Genomic DNA, 18,509 nt, shown 5'->3' on the forward strand with positions numbered 1-18,509 from the left:
CTATAAAGAGCCCCAGAAGTTGTTAATTTGTTCAACTACAGGGAATTGCCCAAAAAGAACAACCAATCAGACATGCATTTTAAATACAAGTCAGATCTCACAGCACTGTGGGGAAGACAGATTTGAAAGACATGTAGATTCTGAGAAACTTAACAGAAGACCATGGGGGAGGGGAAGGAAAAAAAAAAAGTTAGAGAGGGAGGCAGCCAAACCATAACAGACTCTTAAAAACTGAGAATAAACTGAGGGTTGATGGGGGGTGGGAGATGGGTATTAAGGAGGGCACCTGTTGGGATGAGCATTAGGTGTTGCATGGAAACCAATTTGACAATAAATTTCATATTAAAAAAAGAAAGAAAGAAAGACATTTGTTAGCAGGCTGTGGTCTACGTGAGAGGTGATGAGACCTCAACCAAAGCAACTGTGGTGGGGAAAAAGAGGAAACAACTTCAGAGTTTCACACAGAATACACAATTACCTATCCAGAAAATTGTGCCTAATGTTTTCAACTCTGAACACATAGATTTTTAAAAATTATACATAAACCATTACTAGCCTTCTAGTGGTAAATTCAATATGTTGCCACCAAAAATATAAGCTCAAGTTTTGTATGATTATTTTAATTTCTTCTGTATCTATTTTTCCATTATCCCTTCTAATTTTACCTCTGCGCTGTCTTTTTTTTTCCTTCATTGGGGTATTTGGTGGTTTACCTGTTTATTTTTTTTAATTTTATTTGAGTGTAGTTGATACACAATGTTACATTAGCTTCAGGTATACAACTTAATCATTTGATAAGTTTATACATTTGGTATGTTCACCATCAGAATAGCTACCATCTGCCCCATTACATCACTATTACAGTATTATTTTAATCCAATCAATTTATTTTTTACATCAACTGGGTGTTCTTTTTCGTGTACTTTTCCTGCTTTTTCCTCTGCTTTCCTTGTGTTTATTGCTCTCTTAACTTCTTTGGTTAGAAATCCAATTCATTCATTTTCTTCTGTTCTTTTTAAATTATCTAGTGTTAATTCTTTAAGTGGTCAGAGCTATTTTCCTATGAGCTCACCTTTAGCCATAGTGTCAAAGTATAGCTATTGACAAATACATACACACACACATTTTTATACATACACACAAACACACACACATATCTCTACCACTTGGACTATCATTATTCTACAATGATATTCTGCCATGATATGGCAGAATCATGTACTCTCCATGTACATCGTATCATGTACTCTACAATTTCAATTTCAAGGTGTCTTGTTAACCACTCCAATCCCATAGTCAGGGAATAGAAAGAAAATTCACACCTCCTAGGTTTGGGACCTAATATTAGTGAGAGTGTGTGTGTGTGTGTGCATGCTAGGAAGCTTTCTCTCTGTGATCCCTCTTCTCTGCAGCTTCCTCGGAGGCTCCTATACTATTTTCTTCTGTTCCACTACTTCCCTATTGATTGCTGAAGGTAATTAGCTCTAGGAGACTATGCTACCACATGCTTTCCCTCTCAGTTTTTCTCTCATCTGTGGAAATCCAAATAGGCTCAGCAGTTTTTCCAGCTGCCAACACTCACCTATTCTTCCACATCTTCCCACAGGCTGTCTATTCATCCCCTTCACTACAGGCTTTTACAAACGGCAGGAAATGAGAATTCTCAAGATTTTGTCAACTTACCTTCCTACCACTTATCGCTTTTGTGGCAGTGGGGTTAGGAGTTACCAAGAGTCATATTAAATATTCTCTTTTCTTGTCTCCAATTTTTAGAGATTCATGGAGCTTAGGTACTTCCCCATTTGCATTTTGTGTAACTTGACAACACTGAGTCAACTAAAAGCGGCCCTAAAATACTTACAATTGGCAGAATATACTCGTAAAAGCTGAAGACAAGGCAAAACCAAGCGATGATTCTGCAAATTCTGTTTGACCAAATTCAGAGTTATATTCAGAGCTCCATTAATTCTAGCTTTCACTCCAAATTTTTTGTCTGTTAAAAAAAAATGAACAAACACAATTTAGCCATGTATAACTTTTGAATGAAATAAAAATGTCATAAAGCAATGAAAATTTAAAAACTTATATTATGAATTCATATTATCACACATAAAATTGACCAGAAGTAACTAAAATTGGAATTGCTTTCTTGTATATTTTTTATTTATTTTTTATTTTTTAGAGGGAGTGTGCAAGCAGGGGAGAGAGGATCTTAAGCAGACTCTAAGTTCTTTCTGCAAGGAGGCTGACAAAGGGCTTGATCCCACAACCCTGAGATCATGACCTGAGCCAAAATCAAGAGTTAGACGTTCATCTGAATGAGCCACTCAGGCGCCCCTCTTACATAATTTTAAAAGATCCCTTAAACTTTTAAAACATGGCCTGAAAGAAAGTACAAAAGGGCAAGTTGGGAGGATAGCACACAGGGACAGAGGTTGAAAAAGTTCGACTGTCATGAAAGGAATAATTTAACTGCTCCACTACATATATTATTCAAAGGAACACCATCACAAGGTTAGGGAGAATCATAAAGAATCTAAATGTCCATTACCAATATTATTTATTTCATATTAACTATATTTTTCAGACTTAGAATATAAATTAATGAAAATATAAACAGCTTAAGTAAAAAATAATCTAGCAAATATTATCAAGTTAGTTAGTTTCTAAAGGATCTAATTCAACACAGAAAAGGAGAAAAAGAAAAGTTCTGGATTTTTATTCTCACAAAGAGATTAAAATAGTCTAAGAAACAATCTGGATAACAAGAATAATGTTAAGATTTCAAACATAGAAAATAAGCAGGACCAGCAAGCAGAGTTATTTCATTAACAACAGGAATTTTACATCAAAAAGAACTAAACATTCCTGAGGAAAAATTACTCCCATCTCACCGGGGAGGGGGGTGGGGACAAAAAGTATAGAAAGTCACTCAAAGAATTACAGCACAATTTCCTTGAATAACAAAAATGGAAAACTAGTACAAATAATAAAGGAGATACCACAAATTTAAAAGTACAGAAGACAATAAAATAAACCATAACTTAGAAGAGACATTAAAGAAATACAAATATAAATTCATGAATGTCTTAATTTCATGAAAAGCAAAGGAAAGCTCTAAAAAAGGAGGAAGCATGAGATAACAATAGTCATCATGAAATAAGGTTTTCTTGTTTTATTTCTCATTTACAGCAAAAATCTCAGCAGGGAGCCCTTAAACTTCAAATATGAGAGTTAAGGAAAAATAAAAGTTGACATATTTCTTACATTAACTGAATATTTGTTTAAGTATTAAGGCCCTTAAGACAACTGGAAAATTAAAGTCATCTCAGAGATGCTTTGAGGGAACAATTGTTAAAAGTATTAAATATTTATACAGTAAGGATATGTATGAAATACATAATAATACACTGAATACACATATGTAAACACTTTTTAGAATAAACAGTTTAACCAAAAGCTTCAAAGTTTAAAACTCATAGGTACACCACAAGGCAATGGCAGAACTCTTAAAAAATTGCTATACTAAGAGTTCAGAGAATCATTTTAATCTGTGTAGTTAGACTACTATAAACTGAATTTAGGTTCTATTCCAAGGATGCCCTTTCTCTGTTAACCTAACCTAAATCACCTTTGTTTCAAATCCCATGTTTTCTCAATTTCTATTTTTTAACATATTGCAGGTCTTAACTGTTATAATAATCAGTCTTACAATATTTTATATCTCTTTTGATCTTGACTAGGTCATAAGCTTTTTAAGCACTGAGACGTGCAGTACAAATATGACTATTAATGAAAAGTGAACACATTTCACCTCCATGTTCCTCAAAGCATTTCCATCCATACTCCCTCCTTCCAGCTCCAACAATATCCATGCTATATGTGTCCTTTACACACATACAAATGCAGGCACACATACACTAAGACACACTTGTGATTTTGACATATTTTTCTTCCTTTTTTCCAACCTATGCAAAGGCATTCCTCGTGAATTTAGGATCTCCCATTCTTGCAGGCTACTGCAGTTGACTGTAAAAAGTAGTCCATAGCTAAGACTGAGAAAAAGCCATACCATTTTAGATGTTCAAAACTGACCAAATTTCAAGGCACACAGAATCAGTGTCACAAGTGGTTCTATGATGAACACACAAGTGAAACCCTTACCTTTTGGTCCAATCTTTGCAAGAATAGAATGAATCTGCACCATTAACTCCTCATTCTGGGGAGATTCTTTGCTAGCATTCGTAAGTAACTGCAACAATATTTGTGAACCACCTTTGGCGACCAAGAAACTCGCTCTTCGACCTCCACCTAAAAAAAAAAAAAAAAAAGATTGTTTTTAATTGTTTAAACAGCAAATCCTCCCATAACATATTAAAAACATCACAACTTGTTAGCATTCAAGAAATACTTCAAGTGATGACTTCTGAAATCAAATACCTCAAAATCAAATTTTCTTTCATTTCATTTAGTATTTTAGTTAGAAAAACAGAAGGAGTAAATAAAAGTGATGCCAAAATTCTACACTCAAGGCTCTGGAAATGGGTTTTGGAGTGGTTTGAGGGATACTGGAAGAGCCCTCAAATCAAAAACAAAGCAACAATAAGAGTATGACATTTCAGCTTCCAAATTCTGATACTCAGAACTGTCTCTATATGAGTATCAAAAAATTCCAAATAAAGTACACATAATACATTGTTGATCACTGTTTACAAACAGAAATTAGACCAAAGGAAACAAAAACTTACCAGCTGACACCAGCTCAACAAGAATGCTTAAGATATTAAGTGTAGTTTGAAGATCTTTCGTGTTCTGAAATAAATAGTTTATTTGCTGTATTAAACCATTGTAAATCTGTGATTCCCAAACCTTTTCTGTTCCTGTTGTGAACTACATATATTTTTACAAATGACCCTTCCAATTTCTCTGAGAACAAATGTATTTGGGCTTCCACTATTCCCACTCATCACTTCAGGAGCTTCTTCTTGCCCAGGAGACTGTTTGCAGGTCATCTGAGCTATTATTTTCTTAGTACCAACATTATTACAAGAGGAATTCATTTGTCATTTGAATTCATCATCTTCTACCAAACAGAAAATACAAATAAATGAATCAAAATGTGAAAGGCACTACAGTGTATATATGGTGACTACCCAGTCACCTAGCTCCCCTCTCAGAAGGCAACTGCAGTACCAGTTGCTTGTGTATCCAGCCGAAGATAATGTGCACACATAAAAGAAATCCATGTAAATGGAGGTGTATACACAGATTTCTACAAATGGTATTGCCCTATGGATACTAGTCTATACATTGATATTTTTATGTATGAACAAATGGTTTCTTAACTCTTTTTTAGGGGCTACAGGATATAATCCATTATATATGGTGATGCCATTGTTTATGAAACCAGTCGCCTACTAATGGAGTATTTAATTTTTCAAATCTTTTGCTATTAAAAAACTGTAACAAAAAATTAAGTACATGTTTATACGGAACCAAGTACATCTCCATATGGGACGAATTCCTGGAATTTCTGGGTCAAAGAATATGAGCATTTACTTTGATGAATATTACTAAATTGCTCTTCATGCAGTAATTTACACTCCCACCAACAACGTGGAAGAGTATTTCCCAAAGTCTGGACAACCAATCTAAGAAGAGAAAATGTTTAAATACTTTCCTTTGGTTACATTTCTCTTATTAAAAGTGATGCTTGGATCAAGAAAACCACAGATAAAGCAGAATTATGACCTACTTAGAGAACTTCTTCACCCCCAAAGTAGAGGAATGTTACAATGTTTATACAGAGGAATTTCAAAAGTGCTGTGTATCAGTGACTGGCAGGAGTCTCTTACTCTTCCCCTTTCCAAAAGGGAATGAGTGTTGTCTCTGCTTCCCCATTTTAGCTTATAGACTAATGGAACCAAAAGGCCACATCTAGACCAGTTAGAGGATTATGCATTAACCAGAAACCCTTGTCTTAGCATTGGCGATATTAAATGGACCATCAACTCACTAGAGAGGAATCTGAAAGAAGAGAGGGCCAGACAGACATCTGTTAAAAAGAAGAATGGACTATGGCAGAATATTATTACGTGTTTGGCAAACTGATTTCATCTTCTTCCTGGGTACACAAACCACATTTTCCAGCCCTCTGTAATTAGGTTTGGGCCATGCGACTGAGCTCAGGCCATTGGAACCTGAATGGAAGTTGTATTGTCATGTCTAGGCCTTACCCAGACAAGTCTCCCATATGTAATTCGCCACCTCCCATCCCTGCTGACCTCAGTAAATTGTGATAAAGCAAACAAACAAAACAAATGGTGTTCAATCTCAAGTGCCATTTGTGTTTCTTTTCCTGGGAATTGTCCAGAACGTCTACACATTTTTCTATTGGGTTACTGATTTAATTTTTCCTTACTCATTTGTAAAACTTCTTTATATGTTAAAGAAGTTACACAAGTTGAATGTTTTTTCCTCAGTTTGCCTAGGGTGTCTAGGGTGCTTTTTTCCTACATACTTTTGTTAATGGAGTTGAATTTATCCATCTTTTCCTTTATAACTCCTGAGTCTTTTTTTACATTAGAAAAGCCTTCCAGGGCACCTCGGTGGCTCAGTCAGTTAAGCGTCCAACTTGGGCTCAGGTCATGATCTCACAGTTCGTGAGTTCAAGCCCCATGTTGGGCTCTGTGCTGGCAGCTCAGAGCCTGGAGCCTGCTTCAGATTCTGTGACTCCCTCTCTCTCTGCTTCTCCCTCGCTCAACCTTTGTCTCTCTATGTCTCTCAAAAAATAAATGAATATTAAAAAAAATTTTTTTTAATAAAAAAAAAAGCCTTCCCTGTTTAAAGATTATTTAAAGATTTCTCCCATTACTTCCTCTAGTATTATGATTTTATTTTCCAAGCTTAAATCTTTGCTGGATATGGAACTTACTTTGGTGTAGGAAGTAAGGATCCACTACACTTTTCTAAGTGGCTACCAATCTATCTGAGCTCCACTTAGTAAGTAATCCCTCCACTTCTCACTGATCTGAAATGCTACCTTTCTTAGATGATATTAAATTCCCATGTGATCTTAATTTATTTCCAGAATTTCTATTACACTGATGTCTATTACTCATGCACAATTTCTAAGCTATCTATCTGAATTACTAAAATTTTATAGTGTTCTTTGATATTTGATGCAGCAAGTCTTTTCTCATTTCTCTCCTTTTTCAGAAATGTCCTTTCTACTCTTGCTTTTTATTTTCCCATCGGACTTTAGAAAGAAAACTGCTAATGTTTTTATTGAAATTACTCTAAACTGACGAATCAATTTAGGGAAAAATGACATATCATTTTGAATAGAAAGTGATTCCTACCAAAAAACATGAACTTACTCCCTGTTCTTTTTTTTTTTCCAGCTCTATTGAGATATAATTTGACATATAGCACTGTGTAAGTTTAAAGCATACAATGTATTCACTCCCCACTCTTAACACCGCACTGAATAAAATTTAAAATCCTGATTCTGAATATTTCCTGCTGTTCCACCCCAAAATTTTACACTGGGATAGAAATTTAATTATTACCAACATAATATAGTTATTCAACCAATACATGCAGTAAACTAAATCACAAATATATATCACCTAACACAATAAATGAGAATTTCCAATATCAATCATTTATTTCCAGCTAATGCCTTCTTATTACCAACCGGAATGGCATGTTAAAATTTAAAATATGGTTACGTGATAATCATCAGGGAATATACTTAGAGGTTTACCTAATATATATTAGAATGCTTCTGCCACCGTTCCAAGTGATCATTTAAAACATAAAACTAACTTCCATTCATTGGCTTTACCTCTAGAATAAAACTTTTATACTTCATATATACATTTTTTCCTTCAGTCCTGGTTGGTATTAATAGTTACATTAATTAAAGCCTATCAGCGATTTACCTCTAGGGTTGACAGCAGAACTTCCATTCCTGTAGAACCTTTGGCTGTCATTTCTCTCCTTGTCTTTTCTGAAAGGTATAAAAAAGTTTTCTTCTAAGATATGAAAGAAAAAAATTACATATAATTCTATTGTATAGCTAATGTAGAATCCACAGGACTCCATTGATTTAGTAAACATTCTAAATTGGTTCTTAGATGTTTCTCCCTCTGATACTGCTAATTATACTCTATGGGAACTTCCAGATCTCAGTTTACAAGACCTTCCTTGCATTTGATCACATTTCCTATCATGAACTAGATGAATCCTTATCAATCCATCTGTAATATTAAAATCAGCAGTAAAGTGTAGATACCAGAACTGCAGGTGAGGTAGGAGTAGTAATGGTAGGCCTCTTTATTATCTTTATGACTAGAATTAGAAAATATTTAGTCAAAATTGGTGAAAACAAAAACCTAGTACCATTTTCAAATGTTTTTACTGAACTAATACTATTTTAAAATTCTGAATTACACAAAAATACAAAACTAGGGAAGAGCTGCTTCTGCAAGACTCTGGAGATCAGATCACCCAAATAATCCCTTTTATCTCACTGAGATTGGGGGCAGGGGGAACAGTATACATTTTCCTCTATTTAAAGGTTTCTAGAGTTTCTCCACGATTCTTTTCCTTTGATTGACAAGATAAGAAAGGTAGAAAGGTAGACATTTAGATAGACCACACACAAATTATATGTACTTTACCTATATCACCTCATTTATGACTCATTTTAACTGTCCAGGAGAAAAATTACTATTTTTACAGACCAGAAATTTGAGTTCAGAAAGAAGAAATCTGTACAATGTCATTGAGCAGGTAAGGGTAAAAGTAAGAGACTAGGTGATCCAGATGTTTCTGAACCCAAAGCTTACAGTCTTTCACTGATTTAGTGTATTTCTAAAAGAGCCACAGGAATCATTCCTTTATATAGGACTGTTGGTACAAGAGACTTGATGACCCTCTCCAACTGTTTCACACCTAAACATTAGTGCCAGGAATTCTTTTAATATAGAATGACAATGCCATTCCTTTCACATTTTGAGATTTTAAAAAGAGAACACAAATAATCCATTCTCAATACAGCACATACTACATAATACAGTTCAAGAGATTGGTAATACCAAATGTGTTCTACACAGGGATGATCAAGGAGTCTAAGAGCAGAATGAGCCCCGAAGCCCTGATAAGGGGAGGGGGTAAAAGTGAGACCAGGCCTTTAGAACATCACACTTCTGCCCAAAGCAAATCCTGTTCAACTTGCATCGTGAAAGAACGAAAAAGCCATACATGGTACAGTTCTGCCACATACAAATTATATATTTACAATTTCACAAGGAAATGAAGTGTAAGATGTAGACGACAAGTCACAAAATCTTGGGAAAAAACTCATTAGTCTGATACCCATCTGAAAATTAGGTTATTCTAAATTATAAGTTATTACAAAAAGGGACAAATGTGCTACAGAGAAGTTATGGTAAAATATTATTTATAATAACTATTAGTAACTACCTACAAAATAAATATGGAGATTAGAAACCATATTTTTCTTTAAAACAACTAACTCATGCTATCATGCATCATCTTGGGTCCAGATAACGAATTTTGTAAAACTTACAGAAGTCTTACAATCTGTTTAAATATAAACTTGCATAAGTGACTGTTCATCTCCTTACCCCTTGCCATAATTACTAATGCTTAAAAGAATGACAAATTTCTTTGCCTACAAAAAAAGGAAAAACTCATAAATATTCGTAAAACTCAATTCCCTTTTAAAAAGTATGTGATTCATGGGGCACCTGGATGGCTCAGTCAGTTAAGCAGCTGACTTCCGCCCAGGTCATGATCTCATGGTTTGTGAGTTCGAGCCCCACGTCGGGCTCTGTGCTGACAACTCAGTGCCTGGAGCCTGCTTCGAATTCTGTGTCTTCCTCTCTCTCTGCCCCTCCCCCACTCATGCCCTGTCTCTCTCTCTCTCTCTCTCTCAAAAGTAAACATTAAAAAAATTTAAAAAATAAAAGTATGGGATTCCTCTGCTGACCCTTCATTTCCCTGGGCCAGCTGCCTCCATCAGTAAGCACTGAGTTATAAAATAAATATTGTTTAAATATCTACAATGCACCCTTGATTTAACCTTTTAAATAACACAACTGATTTACTATTTTTTTTTTACATTTATTTATTTTTGAGAGACAGAATATAAGTGTGGGAGGGGCAGAGAGAGAAGAAGACACAGAATCCAAAGCAAGCTGCAGGCTCGGAGCTGTCAGCACAGAGCCCAAAGCAAGACTCTAACTCACAAACCGTGAGATCATGACCTGAGCCAAAGTCAGACACTTAACCGACTGACCCACCCAGGGACCCCCACAATTGATTTACTACTAAAGCCAAATGATTTTTCGATATTAATCACATAGAATAGTCAGAAGGCTGAGATCTCCTCTACTAACAAACCATTACATTTTCACTTTCATGGAACAGACCAAAAACTCTCCTTATTGTAACATCCACGATCATCTAGTTTATTCCACACGTTAAACGAAAACTAGGTGCCATACAGTTTTTTACTATACTCTAGATTCTGTCATAATCTAAGGAGGTTTCGATGTCAATGATTCAAATACCTAGCTGCATAGTTTTTTGACAACAAAACCCTTCTCCTTTGCTCTAATTTATCAACCCTTGCAATTCTCGTACCCCAAACTGTCCTACCTCTGGAATCTTAACCTACGATCTCCCTCTATCAGACCCCAGACTCCTAACACTCCTATCCTTCTTTCTTTTCGAAAGATTAGGGAAGTCTCACTGTCACTTTCACTGAAACTTCTAACTCATCAAAGGTAGTGCTATTTTCAGGTAAAATCAGGTCTAGACGTACCCCACTTGGATTCAAAGCCTCACCCCTTAAACTTAACCACCACAAAGCTTTCTAATTAAGTAAATGCTCAAATGTGCATTCTCTTTCCTACATCACAGTAAAAATAATGCCATAAGAATTTCTTCTCCTAGTTTAAGATTGTTAGTACCAAAAATTCACCATTTCCATCCTTATTTGGAAACACAAAACTACTATTTTCACTTACCTCAACTCACAGCCATCACCATCTGCCCTGCCATAGCCCACAGCTATTCCAAACGTTGTACCAGTCCTCTACCTGTGGACTCTCAATCCCTGGGCCTCTGTTCCCAACTCTCAGCATCTATATTTCCCTCAATGAATTGAGACAAAGTGATCTGTTAAGTACAGATGAAATTCTATAAACAATTACCAAAATCCATATACTCATGTAGCAAAGCCTTGACAATTTTGCATTCCTTTTTCCAGTCGGGGTATTGGAAGAGGATGTGTCCTTTTTACTACATTCTGAATCCCATCCTTTCTACCTACTTATAAAGCTATAGCTTCAACCTCCACGCACATACTGTTTTTTATTTTCCCATATACTTAACAAACCTTATTTTACCTTGCCTCTTCCTCTGTTTCTTTGTTTTCTCAGTGAAACTCTCTCCAACAACAACAAAAAAACTCTATACTCCCCAACATTATTTCATTTGCCACTCATATTACAGCATACTGTAATCTTCCTTCTAATTCCACCACTTGAAAGTGCTCTTGTTGTGGCCAGTAATTTATTAATTATCAAGTCAAAAAGGTCTTTATTTTAACTGACCTCTCTATGTTACTTAACATTACTGACAATGCTTCCTCCCTTGGCTTTTTCAAAAGTCCTTCCCAGTTCTTATACCACTACATGCTTTCTTCAACACTTTCAATAATCTGAATGTTATATTTAACAGGCAAGGATTTTAAAGCAGCTATTATAATTACATTCTATTACATTAAGGAAAATACAAGGTCACTATGAACAAAAATATAGGAAATCACAACAGAAAAATTAAAAGTATGATGAAGAACCAAATGCATATTTCAGAAAAGAAAAATACAATGTGTGAAATAAATATCAGATAGACATAATGGTAGACTGCAGAGGAAAAGGGCAGAGAACTTGAACAGAAAAAGGGAAATTTATCCAATCTGAATAACAGAATTAAAATTGAAAAACAGGAGCCTCAAGGACTTCTGAAACAATCTCCACAAGTCTAACATATGTATAATTATAGACCCAAAAGAAGAGAGAATGAAGAAAAAAATATTTTTGATCAGCCAAAAATTTCCTAAATGTGAAAAAAGACACAAATGTACAAGTTTGAAAAGCTCAGCAAATTCCAAGCAGCATAAATACTAAGAAAACTACAGGCAAACTTCTGAAAACCAAAACTAATGGAACAATCGTGAACTCAACCAGAGAAAAATGACACATAACTTTCAGAAAACAAAGATTCAAAAATAGCAGACCTCACCTTTGAAATTATGGAGGCCACAAAATAGTGGAAGCACTGTTTTATGTGCACTCTAAATGCTGAAAGATAAAAACTGCCAACCCAGAATTCTATAACCAGTGAAAATATCCCTCAAGAATTAGGTGAAATAAATCCACTGTCAGACAAAAGGAAAAAAATTCTTAGACAGCAGACCTGTCCACTAGAAATGCCAAAGGAAATTCTGTAGGCTATCAGGGAAATTATACCAGACCAAACTCACATCTTTAGGAAAGAATAGAGCTTCAGAAATGGTAAATATCTGAGTAAATATAAAAACTACTTTTTTTTCTTAGTGTCTTTAAAATACACATGATTTCTTAAAGCAAAAATTTGTCTTTTGGGGTTTGTAATGTATACAGATGTGATAAATATCACAAGTATAGCTAAAGAATGTAAATATAAATGGATATATAACGTGCCAAGGATTCCAAATTTTATATGAGGTTACAATATCAATTCTAAACAAAGGATAAAAAGTTACCGATTGTTTATTATGATTTTCAGAGGAATGATTTCTTAAAAATGCAAACAGGTATAACTAAAAAGTCAATAGGTAAATTAAAATGGAATTCTAAAAAATGGTCAAATAATAAAAAAGAGGACAGGACAAAGAGAAACGAGAAATAAAAACAGAAAGGACAAACAGAAAACAAGTAACTATAAACCTAAGTCCAATCAATGTTATATTAAATTTTATCAAACTAAATGCTCAAGTTAAAAAGCAGAGAATGTCAAACTGTTACCTACAGAAGACACACTTTAGATTCAAAAATACAAATAGGCTAGAAGAAAAAGAACAGGAAAAGCTAATCATGTAAACAAGTATAAAAAAGCTGGAGAGGCTATACTAATATCAGACAAAACAAACATCAAGGTAAGGAAAATTACTAGAGATAAAGATGAACATCCCATAATGATAACAGGGTAAATTCGTCAAGGACATAAAAATCCTAAACATGAATGCACTTTGTCATTTTCACAGGACTCTCTTATAGCAAAATACAAAATGTAGACCGTTCCCAGAACACAAATCTCAGCTTTCTCCCTCTCTACCTCCTCCTGAGAAAATATCACTTCACTTCCATTAATTAAACTACCAAGCTTTTGGTTCTCAATCCTGACCTTTATTCAGAACTCTGAAATTCAGCAGAATTTTCCACTTTTTCTCCTAACTATTTTACAAGGCATAAACTTGTGGAAGCAGTAATTACAATGTTGTAATTGTTGGGTTTCTACCATCTATGAACACAATATATATGATGATAACAGCACAAAGGAATAAGAGAGAAATGGAGCTATATTGGGGAAAAAGTTTCAATATTTTATCAGAATTAAATTAGTATTAATCTGAAGTTCAATGTATACTGTAATCCCTATAGGAGCCACTAAGAAAACAACTAAAATCTTTAAAAACTAAAAGATCAACAGATGACACAAAAGAAGGCAGTAGAGGATGAGAAGAGGAATATAAAAGGCCTGAATCATACAGAAAACAGCAAAAAGGCAGATGTAAATCCAATCATCCAAGAAACAAGTACATTAATTTGGAAACCAAAAATACTCAGATTAGATTTTTAAAAAGCAAGATCCAAAAATATACTATTTCCAAGAAACATGCTCTAGAATAAAAAGCAGAAACAGACTGAAAGGAAAAGGAGAAGGAAAAGGTATAATATGCAAAGAGTAACCATAACAGCTAGAAGGGTTCCATTATTAAACAGATTTTCAATCTAGAAATATTACTGGAGACAAAGACAGACATTTCATAATGGCCAAACAGTCTTTGACGTCAGGAAGATTTAACAACTCTAAATGTATACACAGAGCCTCAAAATACATAAACCAAAACTGCCAAAACTGAAAAGGAAAATATACAGTTCACCAACAGGTAGAGAATTCAATACCCAATTTTTAACAATTAATAGAGAAGCTAAACTAGAAAATCAACAAGGTGGGGCGCCTGGGTGGCGCAGTCGGTTAAGCGTCCGACTTCAGCCAGGTCACGATCTCGCGGTCCGGGAGTTCGAGCCCCGCGTCGGGCTCTGGGCTGATGGCTCAGAGCCTGGAGCCTGTTTCCGATTCTGTGTCTCCCTCTCTCTCTGCCCCTCCCCCGTTCATGCTCTGTCTCTCTCTGTCCCAAAAATAAATAAACGTTGAAAAAAAAAAAAAAAAAAAAGAAAATCAACAAGGTATATAAGATTTGAACACTATCAACCAAACTGATGTAGCCAACAACATTGACAGGATACTCCACACAACAGCAGATGGAATACTCAAGTGCACATGGAACATTCTCCAGGAGTGACCATATACTAAGCCATAAAACATGTCTCAATAAATTCAAAAGGACTAAAATCATACAAATCTCCAAACACAGTGGAATTAAATTGGAAAACAACAGAAAGAAATTGGGAAATTCTGAAATAATGGGAAATTAAACAACACAATGCTAAATAATCCATGGGTCAAAGAAGAAATCACAAAAGAAATTAGAACAAATGTGAACTGAATGAAAATCAAACTACAACATATCAATATCTGAAGAATGCAGTGTTAATAGGGAAATTTACAGCTTTAATGCCCACATTAGAAAAGAAAGGTCTCAAAATCAAAAATCAATAATCAAAGTTTCAATTTAAGAAAATGGAAAGGGAAGCAAAAATCAAACTCAAAGCAAGCAGAAGGAAGGAAGCAATAAAGATTAGAGATCGATGAAAGAGAAAAAAAAGAAAAAACAGAGATAATCAAGTTGGTGCTTTCAAAAGAGCAACAAAATTGACAAATGTTTAGCTAGACCTGAGTCTAGCACTGTTGACATTTTGGGCCAAATAATTCTTTCTTGTAGGGCGTTGTCCTATGTGTTACATAATGTTCAGCAGCATCCCTGGCCTCTCTCCACTAGATGCCAGTAACAATCCCCTTCTCAAATTTCACAACCCCAAATATCTCCAAACATTGCCAGTATCCTGAGGCAAGTGGAGGGAAAAATCACCCCTGGTTGAGAACCGCTGAGCTAGACAGACCAAGAAAAGAGACAGATGACACAAATAACAAAAATCAAGAATGAAGAACATCACTTCCTACCCTACAGAAACTGAAAGGATTATAAGGGAATTATTATCAACAGATGTATGCCAACAAATTAGACCATTTACCTGAAATGGATAATTATTATGTTTCTAGAGAAAAAAATTAAGGGTAAATTACAAACAGTATCATGCATGCTGCAAATAAGTAGTACATTATTAAAGACTGAAAATGTAATGCGTCCAAGGAAAACTAGCACTAAATTGTGGAAATACATATTTCAACTATGTAAACAGGTATTGTAGGAGTTCGGTGTTATTGTTGTTGTTTTTTTTAATTACAAGTAGTACATTTAAATTATGAGTAGCATGTGCTTACTGCAACAATTCTAACAGTAGAAAAGTACCTTAAGTAAACTAGGAACTTACCTCATTCCCCTCCATTTCTATCCCATTGATAACTACTGCTAAACATTTGGTATGCATATTTATGGTTTTGTTTTTGCTTTTTTGCCTTGCTCATACAAACATTACATACATTTATAATGATTTTGTATAAAAATGAGTTTACACATATAGTTACATAAGCCAAAGAAACTTGCTTTTTTACTTAATATGTTAAACTTAGGACTCCAGAAACAATGCATATAGTTCCGCATACAAACTGTAGGTTCCATATATCACAAATAACTCACTGATAATAGCTGCATAATATAGTTTTAAAGTTCCACAATTTGGCTACATCAAAATTAATTCAACCATTTTCTCACTGATGGATATTTAGGTTGTATCTTAGTCTTTGATAGGCAAACAATGTTGTAAAACATCCTCACACACTCTCTTCTATACTAGCATTTTTATTTCAGTCAAACACATTCCTGAGAGTCAACCAGCAAGTGCACTTTAAATTTTAATAAATATCGCCAGATTCTTTTCTTCCAAGTTAGTAATAATTACTGCACCACCAACAGTGTATAAGAATACCCTATTTTCCATGTCCCCAAAACAGGATATTATCATTTTCTAATTTCTGCCAACCTAACCAGTGAGAAGTATCTCTGTTGTTTTTATCAGTAATTCCCAACTTTCAAGGAGGTAAAGAACCTTTTCCTAGGCTTACTGGTTATTTGCATTTCTTCTTCCTTGAACTACAAATTTCTAATCTTTCTCTCTCAAATGGATAGCAAACAGGATCATCCTATAAATGATGACAGGACAATCTTCCACTTCTAACTTACACTGTGTTGACTGCCTCATCCAAGGTACGATAAACAAAGTCCCTGTATTACACAACTCAGGGGACAGTGCTTAGGGGCTGGTCCCCCAGTGGTGAGTGGCATAGGAGAGGGGCAGTCTGGGTAGTGGTACACTTGGGGCATTTTCAGTGGTGATGCTGGAGTAGGAGGGCTTCCAGGCTATGATGGGAAAAGTCTGCAGCGGCAGAGGCAGGGTACACAAGTGTTATTCATGTGTCTGAGGAATTTGTTTTCTTTTGGTTTTGTTGGTTTTGTTCTGAAGAGGTATTTCATATAACAATACAATGAATATCCTTGGTACATCTAACTTTGCACTATTACAGTGTACATCCTTGTATATAGACCTTGGTTGATAAGCACAATACTTCCCAAGGCTAGAATCCAGTTAGTGACTTCCTGAATTAAAAAGTACAGGCACGTATTTTAGATTTTTGTTAGAAATAAATGTCATCTGTTAGAGATATCTCCTCAACCACCCCCGAAATACATGGACTGAATAGGAGGAAGTTATCAAAATAATAATAGTCTATGACCATTAAGAAGGGTTAAGATACTGAGTTCTTAAACACAGTTCAATGCTTACTGAAGGACCTGAAACTTTAGAATAACGAAATAATTGAAAATTAAATAAAATACTAATTAGGGGCACCTGGATATCTCAGTCGGTTGGTTAAGTGTCCGACCTCAGCTCAGGTCATGATCTCACGGTTCATGGGTTCGAGCCCCACATTGGGCTCTGTGCCGACAGCTCAGAGCCTGGAGCCTGCTTTAGATTCTGTGTCTCCCTCTCTCTCTGCCCCTACCCCGTTTGCATTCTATCTCTCTCTTTCAAAAATAAAAAAAAAACATTTTAAAAAATTATTTTAAAAAATAATAAAAATAAAATACTAAAATTACAAAATGTCTGGACTTTAATTTTAGCAGAATGTCTTCAATGTATCACTGTTAAATATTAAGGCAGCTGCTGGTTTACCCTTATTTAACTAAAGAAAAATCAGGTGTTTTGTGGGGTTTTTTTTTTTTTTTTTGGTTTTTGGGGTTTTTTTCTGTTTTTGTTTTCATTTTAATCAACCACAGGTTTTGGAACCTTAAATACCTTTTTTAGCATCTACTGAAATGATTACATAGATTTTATTTGACCTGTTCAAATAATGTTATACTGGTACAGTTCCTGATATTAAGCCATTTTACATTCCTAAAATAAGTGCTCTTTAGCAATGACATTCATTTTTTAACGTATACTTAGACTTAATTCACTAATGTTTTATTTGGGATTTTTCATATTTGTATTCCTAAGTGCAAAGTCAGTACCCTTCTTCTCTCGTACTCTGTCGAGATTTCGATACCAATTCAGTAGTATTGACTTCATAAAATAGAGCACTGAAGCCTAACTACAGGTACCATTTATTGAACATTTTAGCATTCTTTTTTTTTAAGATTTTTTTTAAGCTTATTTATTTTGAGAGAGAGAAAGAGAGAGAGCACAAGTGGGGAAGGGGCAGAGAGAGAGGGAGAGAATCTCAAGCAGGCTCTGCACTGGTGGTGCACGCAGGGCTCGAACTCACTAACTGCCAGATCATAACCTGGGCCAAAGTCAGATGCTTAACAGACTGAGCCACCTAGGTGGCCCTGAACATTTCAGCATTCTTTTTACATGCTTCCCATGTAAATGATAATCACATGATTTCTTATCTCTATTTCGGAGATGGTGCAGCTGAATCCCACAGAGTCAAAACCTCCCTCAGATCACCCACCACTGAATGAAAGAGTTTACATTTCAAAGTAGGGATCACACTAGTAACCAATGTTCAATGCTACTTGCCATCTTTGTGTCAACATTCTAGAACAAGAAGCACTGGAATTA

At 35.1% G+C, this 18,509-nt stretch overlaps 1 protein-coding gene across 7 annotated transcripts in view; it reads right to left on the bottom strand.

The window, feature by feature from the left end:
* The window catches only part of AGTPBP1 (ATP/GTP binding carboxypeptidase 1), a 202,476-nt gene that overhangs the window by 110,517 nt on the left and 73,450 nt on the right, over window positions 1-18,509 (bottom strand). For all 7 annotated transcript variants that reach the window (XR_006966288.1, XM_047102959.1, XM_047102983.1 and 4 more), the window contains exons 4-7: window positions 7,947-8,014; window positions 4,749-4,812; window positions 4,165-4,311; window positions 1,862-1,993 (exon numbers count right to left, since the gene is read on the bottom strand). Coding sequence is in view for 6 of the 7 variants with exons in the window: in XM_047102959.1 (XP_046958915.1) it covers window positions 1,862-1,993; window positions 4,165-4,311; window positions 4,749-4,812; window positions 7,947-8,014 (411 nt within the window). In the remaining variant the exon portion in view is untranslated. The remainder of the gene's footprint in view (window positions 1-1,861; window positions 1,994-4,164; window positions 4,312-4,748; window positions 4,813-7,946; window positions 8,015-18,509) is intronic.

This window comes from Lynx rufus, unplaced genomic scaffold, assembly GCF_022079265.1.
Source record: "Lynx rufus isolate CCGP_SWC_20201006 ecotype Redwood Valley unplaced genomic scaffold, mLynRuf1.p SCAF_10, whole genome shotgun sequence".
Lineage (NCBI taxonomy): Eukaryota > Metazoa > Chordata > Mammalia > Carnivora > Felidae > Lynx > Lynx rufus.